The 19,046-nt window shown below is 53.2% G+C and overlaps 1 protein-coding gene across 1 annotated transcript in view; it reads left to right on the top strand.

Annotated features, from left to right (window-relative positions):
* Positions 1–14,782: 14,782 nt before the first annotated feature.
* The window catches only part of MDGA1 (MAM domain containing glycosylphosphatidylinositol anchor 1), a 53,275-nt gene continuing 49,011 nt past the window's right edge, over positions 14,783–19,046 (top strand). The window contains exon 1 of the mRNA XM_065885402.1: positions 14,783–14,849. Coding sequence (XP_065741474.1) covers positions 14,783–14,849 — 67 coding nt within the window. The remainder of the gene's footprint in view (positions 14,850–19,046) is intronic.

Here is a 19,046-nt window from a genome sequence, read left to right as displayed (position 1 = left end):
GTCTGTCTGAGCTACCTAACAGGGCCAGTGAGCCACGTGGGAAGTAATGATGGGGTCAGTGGTGACAGTGGGGCCGGCCTGGGGCGTTATATACCATGACGAACACTGTGGTAGCAATGGCGGTGGTGTTGAGGGTGGGTTGATGGTGGCCTCTTGGCTGCCCCTTTCACACACTGTAAATATTTAAGAAGGAATGGAGGAGGAAGGAGGAGGGGCATCCTCATCCCTCAGTATCCAACCAGCAGCTTCTCCCTAATAATCCAGCTCTTGCGATATCAATTTTTCCTTCTAGAAAGCAGTTCACTTTTGCTGTGTGATTGGGAAGGTAATAGGTGGGAGCAGCACCCCGCCATGGCATTTTTATTTAAATGGAGTGAACACACTGTACCCGGCCCTTCCTCCGAAACTTTGCTGAGACTGCTCCCACCGTTCAAAACACCTTCCATTCAAGGTGACATCTTACCCATCCCTAAAGGCTCAGCTCAAATACACCTCCTTTATCACGCCTTCTCATGTCTTGCATGATAGAATTAAATTCTCTGTTCTTGGTACTCCTAGGTTGCAAAGACAACTGTTGTAGGAGTCCTGTGTGGCTCTGAGGCCAACGAATCTGGGTGGGCTAAAGGTTACATTGGAAATTGGGTCAATGTCCTTCTCTGGTTTAGACTGTAAGTTCTGGGGGTTCAGCTTTGTGTGGCCCCGTATACCGAGGCCTGGTATAGTGGTGGGTTAGTAAATGTTTAACAACCAGCTCTCTGGGGAAAAGGCCCTGATTTGTACCACTTGCCAATTTCCGGGATATAAATACTCCCATGGCTGACCTAAAGCTACCTACGTGATGCTACTGAAGGAGCAGTTGAGAAGAGATATGTACAGTCAGCTGTGAGCATGTATGAGCTTGTTCCAGAACACAGTTGCTGATTCACGCCTATGCTCCAGAAATGTCAACACCACCTAGTGCCTGGCACATAGTAGGCCTCGATACATGTTTGAATTAATGAATGAATAAATGAATACATAAATAAATGAATAGACCAAGAGCTGGATGAGTGGGTGGGAGGAAATCAAGAGGCTTGGGCAGTGGTGACTCATGGCAACTTTGGCAGGGGCAGGTGGGAGGAGAGAAGAGCTTGTTCTGCGCTGGGCAGGGGCATTGGTGGCCAGCACCAGGCAAATGCAAGGTATCCCAGTCCCCCATCCAGAGGGCCTTCCTGCCTCCCCCAGGCTTCCCCCAGTGCAGAGGCTGCCTTGCCTTCTCTTATAAATAACCCGTAATGCCTCTGAACGGGGTTTTCTTGCTGGGACTTTTGTTTCTTCAATCATGACAAAAGCTGCACTAATGAGTTATTGGAAAAACCAAGCCCTGCTCCGGGTCAGAGAGGCTGGGTGAGCACAGAGGGGGAGGTGCGGAGCCCGGCAGCCCAGACGGGGCAGGAGGCTGAGCTATTCCCTGAAGAGAGCTTGCCAGCTCGAGAGAGGGAATTTAAAAAGCCCTAATGGCTCATATGTGTCCAGGGCTTTCCAGTCCACACAGACTATCTCAAGGAACCCTTCTCTGCAAGCTACTGGGCAGGTGTCATTAACATCCCTCTGTTCCCAGGTGTTTCCACCTCAGGGCCTTTGTACCCGCTGTTCCCTCTGACTGGAACACCTTTGCTGCCAGGTATCCACTTGTCTCCCTCCTTCCATTCACTCAGGTCCTTGATTGAATTGAACGTTACCTCCTCAGAGGGGCCTTCCCTGACTACCTTGTCTAAAGTGGCACCTACCCTTGTTCTCCACTTTCTTGTCCTACTTGAATTTTGTTTTGATAGCACCAATCATAATCTGATGTCTTGGACTGGCAGAAGCAGACCCCAAGATAAGGATTTGAGGGCAATAGTATTCAGTGACTCCAGGAAACACCCAGGGGAGGATGGGGAAGTGATACAGGGGAGGGGAGGCAGCCAATAAAGGGTGCAGTTATTTATCCAGTTACTGCAGAGGGAGGGATACTGGAGCCCAACCCTGCTGGGGAACTCTGGGAGCTAGTGTGGGACACATACCTTGGGGACATCCTGCCTGAGAGGTGAGGGAGCTGGGGTGTTTATGCACCAGCTCTGTGAGTCATTGCTGAGGGCTGCTCCCGGGGAGCTGGGGGTTCCTGGCTCTTCTGGCCACTATGTGGGCAGGCAAAGAAGGCCTTGGGCAAAGGCAATTAGAAGTCAGCCCGAGGGCAGTGAAGTTAGTATAATAGGATATGGGCTGACATAACAATGTTATGTTTGTCTCATCCAGTAAAATGGAAGGGAGGGACTTTGTCACGTTCACTGGTACAACCTCTGTCCCTGGAACAGTGTCTGGTAATCATGACATAGTTATCGAATGAATGGATGCCCATTTTACAGATAAAGATGTTGAGGCTCAGAGACGTGAAGGACTGTGCCCAGATTAGATTCATCCACAACGGAAGTATTTACTGAGTACCTACTTTGGGTCTAGCACTTTAGTCTCTGACTCCAATTGCTGGGTTTCCCCCTAGTCATGCCCTCCCCCAGCCAGGGTCATAGTGAGGGGGAGATGGGACATCCCGAACTCCATTCCACACCCCCTGGCGCATAAATGCCCCTCTGCCTGACCTGGCAGGGAGAGGTCTAAGAAGTCGTCAGTTGAAGTTCAGGCATGAGTTGTATAGCCAGGATCTACACTGAGATGTTATTTTGTGTTTTCCCATTTCGCTTGGAATAATGAGTGACATTTCCCCCTCCTCCATCCCAAGAAAGGAACCAAGGTCAGTGTCTGGGCTTTCTTGCCTCAAGGAGTTTTGGGTTTTGTTATCAATGCAACAGGGACACCCCCATCCAGTTCGGTTTGGAAGTAGAGGTCTCTTGCGGGGGAGTGAAGAGTAGACTAGACAAGCGATGAGGAAAAAGTGACTGACTAGAAAGGCCTCTCCAGCCCAGGAAGGGACAGACATTTGGGGGTTTTTGTCTGGGGCCTTGTGTCCCTCTGGCCTGCAGTGCCAGATGGGGATATGTGTGGAGGCTGGATGACAAGTGCTGAGGCCCTGAGGGTCTCCAGGGCCCAATGTGGTCACTGAGAGGGCTGCTGTGGAGAGCTCTCACAGCCTGTCCAGGGCAGCCGGCCAACTGAGGTCTGGTCCAGGGTTCAGGAGCCAAGGCAACAGGAGTCAATTACCATGGCAACCACAAGGCCCAAGGGCTCTTTCCTGGGTCCCAGATTCTTCTGTGACCCTGGAGACTCCCCCCAAACATAACTAAGGCTGATTTCTCAGCACTCTGGCAACTGGGGAGACTTGGGGTCAGAATTTATTTGACTTGAAAAAATAAAACGGTATGACATTTATTGCATGTGGATGTTGCTGAGTAAATTCAAACCCACTCCAGTGCAGAGGGACCTGAGGGCCTGTGGATGAAGGGGACTGAGCTGAGAGGCACAACACCAGCTTCCTTTCTGCTAGGAAATCTGGCCAGGCAAAGCCAACCCCTGGGTCAGACCTCCTAACTGCTTGGAGGGCAGAGGAGACCACAGAGGAAACACTGGAAGAACTTTATATTTTTCTTAATGTATTTGAAAATCACATTTGTTTATTTCTGGTTATGAAAATAATACATACTGCTTAGGACTTCCCTGGTGGCACAATGGTTAAGAATCCTTCTGCCAATGCAGGGGACACAGGTTCGAGCCCTGGTCCGGGAAGATCCCACATGCTGCAGAACAACTAAGCCCGTGAGCCACAACTACTGAAGTCCGTGTTCCTAGAGCCTGTGCTGCGTAACAAGGGAAGCCACCACAATGAGAAGCCCGCGCGCTGCAACCAAGAGTAGCCCCCGCTCACCGCATCTAGAGAAAGCCCACACGCAGCAACAAAGCCCCAACACAGCCAAAAAATAAATAAATAAATTTACATTAAAAAATAATACAGGGCTTCCCTGGTGGCGCAGTGGTTGAGAGTCCGCCTGCGGAGGCAGGGGACACGGGTTTGTGCCCCGGTCCGGGAGGATCCCACGTGCCGCGGAGCGGCTGGGCCCGTGAGCCATGGCTGCTGAGCCTGCGCGTCCGGAGCCTGTGCTCCGCAACGGGAGAAGCCACAACAGTCAGAGGCCCGCGTACCGCAAAAAAAAAAAAAAAAAAAAAATAATACATACTGCTTGCAAAAATAAAATGGGGGAAATAGAAGCATATGAGGACAGAAATGCAAATCACCCATAATTCCATCACCCACAATAATCATTAAAATGGAACTATCTGTCCTCACCTTTATTCTATATACAGCTTTTACATAATTGAGACCATATTAATATTATTTATATGATTTATATTCTATCTATAGGGGACAAAGTTCCCTGTGCTCTGCATGGTAAACAAATAAAAAACACAAGCACACATAGTCACATGTTAAGTTGCACAGACAGTGGAGAATAGAGCTGGGGGCAGAACACTGAAGAGTAATAATTCCCCACCCTGCTACTAAACAGCATCATGAACCTGAAGAATTTACTTCACCCTCTCTGTGCCTCAGTTTCTTAATCTGTAAAATGGGGTTGACAAAACCTCATTTAATTGCCTCCTGGCACTTTGGAGAGGGTCAAATGTGAAAGTTCTTTATCAACTGTAGTGGTATCATTAGGCCCTGATAAAAAGAACCAGGAGCCCTAGCTTCTGGCATTTAATTTGCTGTGTGGCTTTGAAACAATTCCTTGATTTCTCTGCTTCTTAACTACCTACTGAGTTAAGGGAAGGACTGGGCTAGAATTCCTAATAATAAAAATAATTTTTAGGGACTTCCCTGGTGGCACAGTGGATAAGACTACGTGCTCCCAATGCAGGTGGCCCGGGTTCGATCCCTGGTCAGGGAACTAGATCCCACATGCATGCCGTAACTAAGAGTTTGCATGCCACAACTAAGGAGCCTGTGAGCTGCAACTAAGGAGCCTGCCTGCCACGACTAACCCCCAGTGCAACCAAATAAATAATTTAAAAAATAATAATTTTTAGAATGCTTACTATGTGTTAGGCACAGTATGGAGCACTTCATATGCATTTCCTCATTTAATCCCCCTAACAGTCCTATGAAGTTGGCACTATTCATCTTTTTTTTTAAATTTTATTATTATTTATTTTATTTATGTATTTTTGACTGCATTGGGTCTTTGTTGCTGTGCGCGGGCTTTCTCTAGTTGCCATGAGCGGGGGCTACTCTTCGTTGCGGTACGCGGGCTTCTCACTGCGGGCTCTAGGCGCCCGGGCTTCAGGAGTTGTGGCTCACAGGCTCTGGAGCGCAGGCTCAGTAATTGTGGCGCGCGGGCTTAGTTGCTCTGCAGCATGTGGGATCTTCGCAGACCAGGGCTCGAACCCGTGTCCCCTGCATTGGCAGGCGGATTCTTAACCGCTGTGCCACCAGGGAAGCCCCTGTTGGCACTATCCTTATCACCATTTTTTTGGATGAGGAAACTGAGACACAAAGAGTTTAAGTAACTTGCCCACAGCTGGTAACTTACTCAGCTAGTAAGCAGTAGAGCTGGGGTGAGATTAAAGACTCCTGAGCACTGCCATCTACAGAACTCCTATGATGATAGAAGTGTTCTCTATCTGCATTGTCCAGAACGGTAGTCACTGGCTATTTGTGACAGTTGAGTTGAGCGCTTGAAACGCGGCTAGTGTGACTGAGAAACTGAATTTTAAATTTGACTTGATTTAAACTTATGTAAATACTAGTAGCCAGAGGCTGTGTGTTTGGCCAGCACAGCTGTATTATATCAGCTTTTGGCCCCTCTTCTATGTGAGAGGCAGCACCAAGTAGTGGAGAAGAGTATAGACTCTAGTTTCTGGAGCCAGATTCTCTGATTGGAAAACCAGCGTCGCCACTTACTAGCTGTGTGACTTTGGGGGAGTAACTGAACCTCTCTGTTCCTTAATTCCTCATCTCTAAAACGATGATAAAACTACCTACCTACTGGGTGGTTGTGAGGGCAAGTGGCCTTTAGGCTGAGCATTTTATGCTTATGCGATTGTCTACTTACTCTTTCAGATAAGCCCTGGGTTAGGGGGTGGAAACGGTAAGAGGTGGGGCTAGACTGCTTTCAAAGGGCTGAGTGGGAAGGTCCCTCGGGGTCCCCCTTCCACGCTTACTCAGGGCCAGATGTGGCTCCCGAAGGGCCCCGGGAAGTGGCGGTTCCCCAAGGAGAGCCGGGAGGGCCAGATAATGAGGCGAGTTAATCAAAAAGGCAGCGAGTCCCCAGGGCTTGTAGTGTGTTTGGAACAAGGAGCTCGTGGGACACGGCCCGGGACCCCTCCCATCCCCTAGCGCATCGTGCTGGGGGCCAGAGGGGCTGGGGGCTGCGGTGGATTGGGAAGAGAAGGAGCGTGGTGCAGGGGGTCGGGGTGGGTATGAGGTACAGAGTAGGATGACATCAGCTTGTCCTGGGGTCGGGACAGAGCGGAGGGAGCTGCAGCTGGGCCTCCATGTCGCACCCACTGGGGGTGGGAGATGGGCGCCGTTCCTGTCATATTCTATGTGAATGGCGCCCCCTGGAGTTTATGCCACGCAGCGGTCCTGTCGGTGTGTGTGCCTGCGATCATTCTGCTCCAGATTTCTCGCTAGCCTCACCTCCACCACCACTTTGAAGGGCTCAAAAAGAGGTGATGGTTAAAGGAAAAGGAATTTGCTGGAGAACTTAAACGGAAAGGTACCTGGGAGAATCACGGGCCCTGGCCCTGGGCCCAGCCCTGGCCCCCTCCCCTCCCGTAACTTCAGCTTCACTCCCCTCCTCCCTTTCCTCCTTTCCCCTCGTATCCCAGCCTGTTTTTTCAAGCCTGAGGACATTTGATCCCGCTTATGAAGAGCTGCCCTGGAGAAGGTGAGAAAGACCAGCTCAGCGAAATCTGATGCCTTTCACTGGTGCCCTGGGGGCAGATGCCAGAGGACAGAGCCACCCTCAGCCTGGCTGAACGCACCCCCACTTCAGGACACTCACCTGACCCACACCTCCCCTCCTAGAAAGCATCCTAGAATGAGGCAGCAGTGGAGGGTCACATCCCCTGCCACTTGTGTACACAATGATTTTCCCAGAACGTTCTGTCCCTTCACTTGCCTACTTCCCTTCCCTAAGAATTTGCTTCCCCTCAGCCTGCACATAACTCAAACATGTCTTCTTATATATTCACTGTCTATTTGTCCCTAATCTACACATTGTCTGGACAATTTGGGCCTCCCTTATCCTGATAGTTCAGGTCTTGCCCAGAGCCTACTTCTGTTTCAGTCAGGGTAACCCGACTCAGTTCATTTTAATGAGCAGACATTGAGTGGCTGCTATATGCTCAGTCCTGCACAGGGTGCTGTCTGCGAGTGATCCAAACAGGAGCAGGACGCCCACCCTGCCCTTGAGCTCACAGCACATGTGGAAACCGAGCACACTGCACAGATGCCACTCTAAGCCTGGGGTGGGAGGTGACATCCATGAGACCAGAGTAACAGGCGGGGCCTTCAGGGAGGAGCTGGTCTCCAGATGCTCTGCAGCCCCCTCAGCCAGGTGTGTCTTCCTAGGGAGGTTAGTGGAGTGAGGCAGGGGTGAGGCTTCTGGCTGGGGTGGCGCCTGGCCCCCAGAGAGAGTGGGTTCTCCTCCCAGTGGGTGCTGATGCTGCATGCCAGCTTCACAGTTTCGCCTTCAAGCAGGCCGGGTTCCCAGGAGCCCAGAGAGACATTTGCATTGGGAGAAACACCTAAATAAAACACCAGGCTGCTTCCCTTGGGCTTGGTTGAGACTTGGAGGGCTGCAGGCAACCAGGCTTAGGGGTATGAAACAATCTTGCAGTAGAGCCAAGAGTCAGAGTAACCACATTTTGTGCTGTCCTTTTTCCTTATGCCATTAGCATTTACCCGTGTAGTGGATAGTTTATTGTTGTTATCAGTGTCTCTGTTCCTGTGTCTATATCCTGGCTCCTTTTTTATGCCAGGATCTATGAACCTTTAGTAGCAGTCTCCCCACTCCAGGTGGGGGGCCTGAGGGTAGAGCTGTGTCTCCTCCTTCAGACCGGGGCTCCCTGAGGGCACGGATGTGTCTCCCCTCAGCCTGGGGCTACCTGAGGGCAGGGCTGTGTCTCCTCGGACTGGGGCTTCCTGAGGGACTTTACTTGTTGGATGTCCCCACCAGGATGCTCAGTATAATGCAGGCACAATGCCTGGATTAATAAATATTTATTGAATTAATGAATAAATAGTCAAGAGAACCTGACTTTTCCAGCCTATTCACCCCCTTCCTAGACCCACCCAGTGGGGAAGTAGAGCTGGGTAAATCAGTGCTCCTTACGCCTCCTCAGAGTGGGAAGACCATGTGTTTCCAAGCTGGTGCTAAAACCAAATTACTTCTGGTCCACTGAACTGTCAGCTCAAAAAAGTTAAAACTTCCCCTGTTCTAACATTAGTGTGGACAAAGGGAGCTTGAGACAGACCATGTGACCCTCACTTGAGAAATGGTAGCATCCAGGTCTCTGACACAGCTCATAAGGCTTTGGAGTTGAGGCACATCTGCTTATTGTGGAAATGAGAATCTGGAAGCCAGAGAGGGAAGATCTCACAGTGAGGCAGGGTGCAATCATGACAGTGGCCAGAAATGCGGGGGAGAGACTCCTGTCTCTTTTGCATCCCCCAACCCCACCATTCTAGGACTGGTAGTTTAGTAACACACTGTTAAGCCAGTCAGTGAATGTCTCTTTGCCTCAGTTTTCACATCTGTAAAATGGTGAGGGCCACATGTCTTCACTTACCTCATATTTTAAGGACCAAGTAGGATGGTGGATGTGGAATTCCTTGAAAAATTCAAATGTGCAGGCATTCTTGTAGGGTTGTAAAATAATTTACAAGAGAATCCAAATAAATTGGACTTTCAAAAGTGATCATGGTTCCCATTCTCACAATCTAGCCCCATGAATTTTCATTTGTCATTTTATGACAAGTATTTATTGAGCACCCACTAAGTACCAGGCACCGTGTCAGGTGCTAGGGATGCTGTGGCACCCCCTTCAATCAATTCCTCACACAGAGCCAGAACAAGCCTGCTAAATTAAAGTCAGATCCTGTCCCTCTTTTCTTCATTACGCTGTCATAACTCCCATCTTACTCAGAGTAAACTCCAGCATCCTGCAATGAACGCAAAACCCAAATGACCTGCCCCCTTAACTTCTCTGATCTCAGCTCCTACTACTCTTCCCTCATCTACTCAGCTACAGCCAAACACTCCTCACCACCGCAGGGCCTTTGCACTTGCTGTCCCCTCTCCCTGCAATGTTCTTCCCCCAGACATTGGCACGGTTTGATCCCTCTTCTCTTTAAGGTCATGACTCAAGTGTCAATGGGGTCTTCTCTGGACACCTTCTCTAACATTTCAGGCCTCACATTTCCTGCTCCTCTTCCTAGCTTTTGGTATTTTCCTTACTATCTAAATACTATTTATAGACTATATTGTCTGTCTCTTCACTAGAATGTCACCTCCATGAGAGGAGGGGTTCTTGTCTGTTTTGTTCACGTTGAATTTGCAGTGCCTAGGGTAGTGCCTGGCACATAGCAGGAGCCTATTAAACATTTCTTAAATGGTGAACATATGGTCAGGGTCCCTGCTCTGAATCCTGCATTCCATGAGCAGAGAACCTGCTGGGGGTATGGAGTGAGGGGGCAGTGGAGGGGGCTACAGACCCTTTGAACAACAGAAGTCTCTATGGCCCTTCCTTTCTGAGGATGTCATTGCAGGATTGCAATATTACTAGTCTCGAGCAGCACGATTTATAACAGGAGTTAACTGCTTACTAATTAGCAGCTGGAACCGTTAAATTGGCTATTTGTTAGAGCTGGAATTAATAAACTGGTCTTTCAGTGGGGTCATAACTCTCCCCGTTCCTCACTCCTCCCAGCCAGCCTTCCCCTACCCGACCAGAAAGTGGCTTGCCCCTAGATTGAATCAATACCTCTCACTGCACGATTTTCAGAGACAATTTCCCTTGCAAGGTGATGATGCTATTCCCGCAAAGACTCTCTCTCTCTCCCTTTTTCCTCTCCCAGGCTCTGCCTTGCTGGAGACGAGAGCGAGTGAGCGAGAGGCGGGAGGAGATGGGAGAGCTTTCTAGTAAGGCACTCTCACAACAGAAGCCCGAAGCTGCACTGCTTGGCTGAGATCTGGGGCTCCTGGTTCCCTGGCCTCTCACGTAACCCCCCCACTCAGCAGCTAGTTACTTAGTCTTCCTGGAGGTGGCAGGCTGGGCTTTCTCTAGGGCAAAATAATGGGGTTTTTCTTAGAATATCATGGGTGGAACCCAAGAGTTGGCAGTTGGGTGCTGACCATCAAGCCTCCAGACAGCCTGTGCCCAGTGGTCCGCTTCATGGATGCCTCAGGTCCAGTGGTCTAGCTCTCACCCCCCACCCCACAAGAGCCCAATTTGGGGCCCAGAGGACTGTTCTCTATTCGAGAAGAGAATAGGAACACTTCTTGTGAAAATATTTACTAAATACCTAGGCCCTTACGTCTCTTCTCTACCGAACAGTGGGAAAGGGCAAGGCCGCAGAGCCCACTTCAGCCACTTAGCAGCTGCGTGAATCACTGAATCTTTCTATGTCATTCTATGAGAATAACAGTCCTATCTCACATAGTTGTTATGAGGATTAAATAGTTAATACACGTGAAGGGCTTAGAACAGTGCCTGGCATGTGGTGTCAGCTATTACTATTATCACTCGCTTCTCTCAACCACTCTCCGAAATAGGGACCCTACTCACTTTACAGCTGGGGAACCTGAGGCCTAGAGAGGTTAAGACTGGAGCTCAGGACAGATGGCTCCCAAGCCTAGTGCTCTTTTCCTTCTCCAGGCTGCCTCCCATTGTCAGACTCAGGGCTCTGTCAGAGGCAACAGGCAAGGCACACCTAGTGGAGGAGACGACTGAATTTACAGGCACGCGCAAGCAGGCTGTCAAGGTATTTACACTGCATACAATTAGCTGTAGAGTATTCCCGAGTGGATTAGCTACAGCAAATGTTCAATCCCAGCCTGGCTAGAATTTGGTTCTCTGCTCCCCCTCCCTTTTATCCCTCCCCCATCACAACTCTTCTCTCTCTAGGCCAGTGTAGGTATTCAGAGACGGTAAATTCAAGTGACTGTCAGCTGAGTCAGTGGGGTTCCTTGTTCACCAGTAATGCACCCCAAAGCCAAAGAGGCTCAATTAACTATTTGGGGTTGGACTAGCTAATTGAAAAATAGGAAGGCAGTTTCCAATGACATGGACAAGTGCTCATTCAATTCAAAATGGGCAAAGCCAAGGAGGGTGGGAATCACTGTGATCACTCCCTGAGAGCTTCCTGGAGGAGGTGACGATTTTTGAATAATGGGAGAAAGATGACAATAAAAGAAGCTACTCACCATCACACCCTCAGTTGGTGCCACTTCCTTTTCAGACTGGGTGGGGGAGGTTGGTGGGAAGATACAGAGCCTGATAGCCCTGTATCTCTGTGAGGCAGAAAATGGACTTTTCTCTTTGGTTTGGGGGGGCGGTAGTGGGGAGTGAAATTTTTTAAATTTTGTTTTAATTTGCGTAGAAAAGATGGTGGCATTGAGGGTATCCTAGGTCTGTGGTATCTGGCCTATGATGGAAATCACTCATTCATTTAACAAGTCTTCAGTTGGCATCTGCTGGGTGCCCAAAACTAAGTTGGATCTGGTTCACCTTATTCATTCAGCCTTGGACCCACAGGTAAGGAAGGAGAGGAAAAAAAGGAGGGGTTGAAAGAGGAGAGATCAAGTGGAGGGTGGGCTGCAGAATAAGATTCTTCTGATAAAAGAATATGAAAAAGAATGTATGTATTGGGTTGGCCAAAAAGTTCATTCAGGTTCTTCCGTAAGATGTTATATGTATAACTGAATCGGTTTGCTGTACAGCAGAAATTAACACAACATTGTAAATCACCTATACTTCAATAAGATAAATTAAAAAAAAAAGATTCTTCCGATGGTCTCGGACTTTCCGAGATGGACAGAAGGAAGCTGAGATGTTACCTGATGGCACGACCCCCCCATGCTGCCTGGAATTTCTCTAGACACCTCACATTCCTGCCACCCCACCTCCGAAGCTGGGGGCACGTGCTCCTGTGAGGGTTAGCCCCTGGAGGGTCAGGAGAGGAGGGAACCAGCAGGACATGCGCCTGGGAAAGGGGTGGCTTTTTTTTTTTTAATTTGCGTACTGAAAAATAAAGTCTTTTTTGGTATACAGTCTTTGAGTTTTGACAAATGCTTGGAGTCGAGGACTACCATCACAACCAAGATATTACGCAGTTCCGGGGGGTGGGGGAGGAGGGTTTGTAATCTCCCCGCTTGTTAGTTGCTGCGGTTTTCCGCGCTCCCACGGGCAGCCCTAATACAATCCTTGCGCACACGCCGAGATAAATAACGGCGACAGGTGGAGCAGGTGAGATTAGCAAGACCTGGGTAGAGGAAAGCGATCGGAGGTGCGGGGGGAGGCCGCCCGCCTTGCTTCCTAGCCTTTACCTCTCCCTACCGGCGTTTGGGAGGAGCACTGTCCCCATCCCTGCTCTCGGAGGGCCGGTTTGAGGTAGCGGAGTCCGGGAGTGCGGGACCCCGCAGGTGGAGCTGGCCCCTGGCTTGGCTGCTGAAAGAGAGGGCGCCCCTGGGGCGCCTGAGGTCTTGAGGGGAGGCAGGACGGAGAGAGGGGCGAGCTGGGGATAATGGAAGGTGGCCTGGGGAAGCTCTGGCTGCGGGGTCCTGCGGACAAACCTGTTGGCAACCTGCGGGCCGAGGCAAGGGCAGGAGCTCTGATCGCACCCTTTTCGCCCCGGGCTCAGCCAGCTGCTCCGGCGGTGGCCCCCAAGCCGGACGCCGAGAGAGGCCGAGGCTGCCTAGAAAGGGGCGGGGCTCGGCCAGGGGCGGAGGGACTCCAGGGCCGCGCAGACAACCCTGCAGACCCACAGCAGGCGACCGGCTCGCGAGCCTGCAGGACCCCAAGAGCCGCGGGCGCCCCGGCCCCCGGCCTTTCCCTTCGATCCCCGCTTCAGTCCCGCCCCCCCAGAAGTACAGAACATTTACTAAGTGGGCAGTGCCCCGCAGGCCAGGCTAGAGTCCCCGGGGCGAACGGCCGTGCTTGCCCAGCGAGAGTACTGGGATCGGTGCACCCGGCTCGGGCAGCCGGTCTGGGTGTGCAAGGGCGGGCGAAGAGCGAGTGTGCGAGCGCGCTGCAGAGCCCGCGCCGAAACCCACGTCTCTTCGCCTCTGTCCTCGGGATAGATGGATCCATTTCTGCTTTCTGACATTTTCCTGCTGGGGGGATGGGGGGGCGGAGAGAGGGAGAGAAGGGGGGGTGCAGAGAGGGGGAGGGGAGGGGGAGAGAGAGGGAGGGGGGAGGGGGGAGAGAGAGAGAGAGAGAGAGGGAGAGAGAGAGAAAGGCAGTCTGCTTCCCCCAGCCCTGTTTTGTTTTCTCTAATTGGTCCTGGGGGAGGCGAGGAAATTGGACAGAGGCTGGACCCGGCGAGCTGCGCTGCCTTTAATTGGCTCCTTTTTTTTAACTGGAGGGGAATCAAACAGGAGAGCGAGCGACAAAGGGTGGGAGAGCGAGAGACCGAACGAGGAGACGCGAGGAGGAGGGAGGAGAGGGGGAGGCGGGGGGAGCGCGGAATGAAAAGCTCGGAGCGGGGAAAAAGCAGCACAGCGAAGCCCAAGTTGCCGAGCGAGCGGAGCGCTCTCGCGGTCCGGAGCCCAGCTGCAGCCGCGCCCGGCAGCCCGGCCCGGCCCCGCCTGCTCTGGGCCCCCGCCGGCGGAGGCCGCCGGGCGGGGGCGGGGACGGGGACGACCAACTTGGGTCGCGGCGCATCCCGGCTCTCCCGAGAGCGCCGAGCCCGGGAGCGCCACCGCCACGGCCAGACGGCGGGAGCGGAGCGAGGCGAACAGAGGCGGCGAGCGACTCCCGCGCCGCAGCCCAGGCCTTGGCGAGAGCGCGAATATTTTTCAAACGACTCAAACTTTCCTTCTTTCCTCGCGTTCTGGGGTCTCTCTTGGATGGAACTGCTCTCCTGATTCCCGCGGGGCGCTGGGGCGCGATTCCTCCCCGGGGTTCCTCGGTGGCTCGGCTAACTTCGCGGACCCGTGGACCCGTGACTCTCGCCCTTCCGCGGAGCCTAGCCCGCGCTTCTCCCCTGCTCAGGAGGGCCAGAGCCGGTGCTTTTCGCCTCCGAGAGGACGCCCAGCCCGGCTCCCTTGGGTCGGGCCATTGAGCCCCCCGCACCAGCCGCAGAACTGGAGACAGCGGATTAACCCCAGCGGAGCCCCGGCCTCCCCGCCCCAGCTCCGCGGAGGGGCGTCCCCTGGGCGGGGAAACGACAAGTTTGTCAGTCGTCGGTGGCCTGTTGGATCGAAGCGCCTCCGCCTCCGCAAAGGGGTCCCTGGCGCCCAGAACCCCGAGCGGACATCCCTGGGAACCCGGAGAGGCTCGGCGGCCGGACTTCTCGGGCCGGGGCGCTGGCTGCTGCGCCGGGCGCGCCGAGGCACCCGGGGCCGGGCCAGCGCCCCCTGCGTTCCCACGCGGGCAGCGGCCCCGCCGGAGGAGAAACCCAGGTCGCTGCCGCCGCCACCGCCGACTCCTCAGCCTCCTGATTTCCGTCGCCGCCGCCGCCGCCCCCTCCGTCGCCTCTCGGGGAAGGGGAAGACGCAAGGGGCATCGCAGGGCCCCGGCGGAGGCGCCCCCCACCGCCTCTCGGGCTGTGCCGCCTCGCGGGGATGAAGCACGGGCCGTGAAGATGGAGGTGACCTGCCTTCTACTTCTGGCGCTGATCCCCTTACACTGCCAGGGACAAGGAGTCTACGGTAAGAGCCCGCGTCCCGCTCCATGCCGGCTTAGCACCGCGCGGAAACTTTGCAAAAGGCGCAAAGTGCGCGCTGCCCGGGTTTGGTGGGTACCCCGGCTCGGACTCTGGAGTGGATGCCCGGGTCCCCGCCCTTTTCCAGAGAGCGAGGAGATCGAGCTAGCTGCTTCAGAGCACGGAGACAGGTTGTAGGGTCTGGCGTGAAGCCAGGGATGCCAGGGGGAGGTAGTACCCACTTTCCCAAATCCTGCCGGGGCGGGAGTGAATCGGAACCCTTGAGAGCACCCAGTTGGCTCGGGAGACCCTGACAGACCGCACACCGGGGGCTGGGAAAACGACTTGCACCGAAACCTCATCCCACCCTGGCTCGGCCTCCGGAGTGGAAGCCGAGCGATGCACGATGCGGAGTTGCGCCCGGCTGGCGAGCGAGCTGGCTGTCGGTACCGCGGCCCGGCGGCTGGCTCGCCTTCCCGGCTCTCGCTGGGCTTCGCTGCTTCGCTTCTTGACAGCCCAAGCGGATGCAGGCATCCCCCAGATCCGGCTCCCAAGACCCCAGAATCCCTTTTCGGACCTCTCCTGAGCCAGTTAGTTCTTTCTGTCCCCGGTTCCCAGCTACAAACGCCCAGCCCCACCTTCCTTCTGCCTGCGCGCACACATTCAACCACAGTCCCCAGAAAAGCAAACACTGCACGCACCCATCAGGCTACGTGTCGAAACTCTGCCTCCTGCCACTCAGCTTTGCTCCCGCGTCCGCACCCACACTCTCAGGCGCCAAGGGAACTCTGGTTACCCCTTCTTCCTTCTCCCTCGTGGTTTTTCCGGGAGAAAGATCCCGGGAGTGGGCATCATCCGTTCAGGATGACGAGGGCTCATCCCTCTCAGGGACTTTCCCTCTGAGTTCTGGCAGCCAGCAATGCCCTGACCCACAGCACAAAAAGTCTTTGGGGCCCGGTGGCCCTTACTTTACCTTCTTCTAACTGCAGGGTGGTCTGTATAGGTCACTTTTTAAATGATGTGTAGCTGGAGTGAGGAAGATTCTCTTTCCTTCTTTCTCTAGGGTTGAGGACCTAATTATTCATCTTTAGATCGGGAGAGGGTTTGACCTATTCTGTTGAGAGGGTGGGGGCAGAGGCATTGTCCCTCAGCTGCCAGCCTCAAGTGCAGACGCTAAATGCTTCCTTCTGGGGATGCCTGGCCTGTCTCCCTGAGCCTAGCAAGAGGGAGGGGTGTCCTGGGGGCATCTGGGAGGTGACATCCTCCTGGCTCTACACAGCTAGCTGGCTTGGGCTTAATTCCCTGGGGAGGCTGGCCCAGGCATCTGGCCAAACTCTGCTTCTTAATTAGTTTGTGTGTCTCTTACTGCCTGGCCCTTTACATAGGCCAGAAAGGGAAAGAAGGAGGAAGAATGCAGCAGGGACTGAGAGAGGCTGCATTGTGGAGAGGAGGCCACTGAGCGTCTTCCAAGGGCCTTGGCCTCCCCAGGGTAGGGGAAGACATCAGGGTGTACTGGGGGGTCCTCTTTCTTTTTTCTCCTCAAGGTTTCCCTACAGCTTCACTGTCTCCTTAAGAGGTGGCCTAAGGAGGGACCTGCTGAGGTCTTTGCCTTCTCACCACACCCCAGGGGCTCTGGGCCTCTATTGCTATCCTCCACCCTGCTCCTCCCTCTGAGTGCCCTTGGGCAGATCTGGCAGGCCCATCTCCTGGCCATTCCTCTTCTCTATCCCCTCCAGTTTCTTCAACCTTATCTGGGGCTGCGTGGGACCCATCTTGAAGAGGCTCCCCTGAGCCTAGCCTGGAAACCCCAGCAATGAAGGCAGGGGGTGGGGCAGTAGTTTCTGTGGACCCTGATTCAGAGTACTTTGGGGCCAGAATTTAGCCGTTGGCTTGTAAGTCCCCCTTTCTCTGTATTTTCTCCACTCCCTCGTGTGCCTGGGTCCCAGCTGCTCTCACTCAGAGCACATCAAGGTGTGTTGCTGTGCACTGGGGCCAACCCGGAGCTCTTGGGTGACATTCTTTCCACTTGCCCTTTGAGAGCATGACTCCAAGGAAGGCCTCAGGGGAACTGCAGGGTGAGAAGTCTTAATCGAGGTGGATGGAGAGTGGAGGATTTAGTGAGGAGGAGGACCACAAGAGGCTGCCGAGTTCCTTGTGATGCTAGAAGCTTTGGCCAGATATAGCAGAAGGGAGAACTATGGTATCACCGGGTCTGGGTTAAAGAAATAGTATGGGGAGGGGCTTCCCTGGTGGCGCAGTGGTTAAGAATCCGCCTGCCAATGCAGGGTACACGGGTTTGAGCCCTGGTCCCGGAAGATCCCACATGCCGCGGAGCAACTGCGCCCGTGAGCCATGACCACTGAGCCTGCGTTCTAGAGCCCACAAGCCACACCTACTGAGCCCGCGAGCCACAACTACTGAAGCCCGCGTACCTAGAGCCCATGTCCACAACAAGAGAAGCCTCCGCAATGAGAAGCCCGTGCACCGCAGTGAAGAATAGCCCCCACTCACCGCAACTAGAGAAAGCCCGCGTGCAGCAACAAAAACCCAACGCAGCCAAAAATAAATAAATTAATTAAAAAATATTAGTTCTTAAAAAAGAAAAAAGAAATCATACGGTGAGCTAGTTCTTCTGCTCCACCACCCCCCCCAAAGCAGATGAAGCAGTTTGAGAAAGAGTAGAGTGCAGGGGTGAGGGATGGCCACTCATGCCCATCATTGTATGTCAGCACCTAGCACGGTGCCCGGCACACAGCAGGAGCTGGCAAGTACTTGTTGCACGAATGAAGGGCCATTGTTGGGGGGAAGTTGAGGAAATGCTTCTTGAAATTCTTTCTCTCCAAGAACTCTGTCTAGGATGGTTTCCAGCAGCGTAGTGGGTTCTCTCTGAGAGTCTCTGATTAGGGAGAGTCATGGAGTCCTAGGCTGGCAGCCGGAGGGGACCTCAGCTTCCCTGGCAGTGAGAAGGGAGGCAGGTTTTACTCAAGGCACAAAAGAAAAAGTGTGCCGGAGGGAGGGAACCCCAGCCTGTGTGGCTGAGGGAGGGGCAGATTAACATGGAAGCTGAATTGAGGAGAGGGAGGAAGAGCAGGCTGTGTAGGGTAAACCCGTCAGGTTCTGGCCTGGGCTGTGGGTCTCCGGTGAGGCTGGTGGGAGGCAGGTGCCTGGAGCCCTATGCCTGGCTTCCCTCTGAGTGTGCTCTTGTCATCTCTGAGGTCTGCTGTCTACAGTAGGGCTGGGGAGGTGCTGTCAGTCTGGTCAGGTGGTTTTGCTCTTCTTGGGGGCACAGATGCTACAGGAGCTGAGTACTGGACCAGATGGTCCATTTGGAGCCTGTCCCCTCTTCCCTCCTACCTCCCAATCTCCTGGCCCAGTTTGTTGTGCTCCCAGTGGATCCTGTAATCTGCTTTCTGGCAAGCCAGGGGGGGTGGGCTGGCCCCAGACGCCTAGTTCTAGGGCAAAGACAGTAGCTGGGTGATGGAGGAGGAATAATCTATGTGTGGATAGCATCAGAAAACACCCGCTCCTCCATCCTGGCTTCCTCTCTTCCTTCCATAGCTGCTGGACTTCCAGCCAGGGGCAGGTCAGTGGGACTCCTCTCCTTTACAAAAACACAACAAACCCCTGGATTATTTAATATGCAGGAGTGCGAATTGACATTATCCTTAAGACAGGTTGTTTGCAACTTACTGGTGGAAGTCAAAATATTTCACCAAAGGTGTCATCAGAAACTACTATCCTATGCTAATTTTTGTGGGAACATGAAGACAGATGTTGAATAATTTGACAAGAGTAACATAGCTTACAGAATTATCACCAAGTCAGGTTTTTTCCCCTCCTCTGAGGGGTGCGGAGAGGGAATTTCAGGAAGTGTGTCTCCCAGTGCCGTCTTCTGGGTGTTGATCTGAGTATGGGCACCCTTGGGATTTTTCACTGGCATTTCTACCCCATGCCTTGAAACTGGCTGTCCCCTGGAGAAGGAAGGCATTGCATCAGAAAACTCTTGCCTCCCAGGGCAAGCAGAAGGCTTGGGGGTTTCTAAATGTCCTCAAGCAGATCCCTGCCTCTGTCCCTTCTTCCTTCTCAGTTATAGAAACTACATGAGGGAGAAAGAGGGCCTCGTGTCCACAAATCCAGGCTGTTTTGTTTGCTTTGTCAGCATCGTCTGCACCCCTGCCCCACCGAGTTTAAGTTGACCCTTGTG

The sequence above is a fragment of the Phocoena phocoena genome, chromosome 10 (genome assembly GCF_963924675.1).
Source record: "Phocoena phocoena chromosome 10, mPhoPho1.1, whole genome shotgun sequence".
Lineage (NCBI taxonomy): Eukaryota > Metazoa > Chordata > Mammalia > Artiodactyla > Phocoenidae > Phocoena > Phocoena phocoena.
The sequence above is the reverse complement of the archived record's forward strand: the minus strand, read 5'-3'. Positions and strand labels throughout refer to the sequence as shown.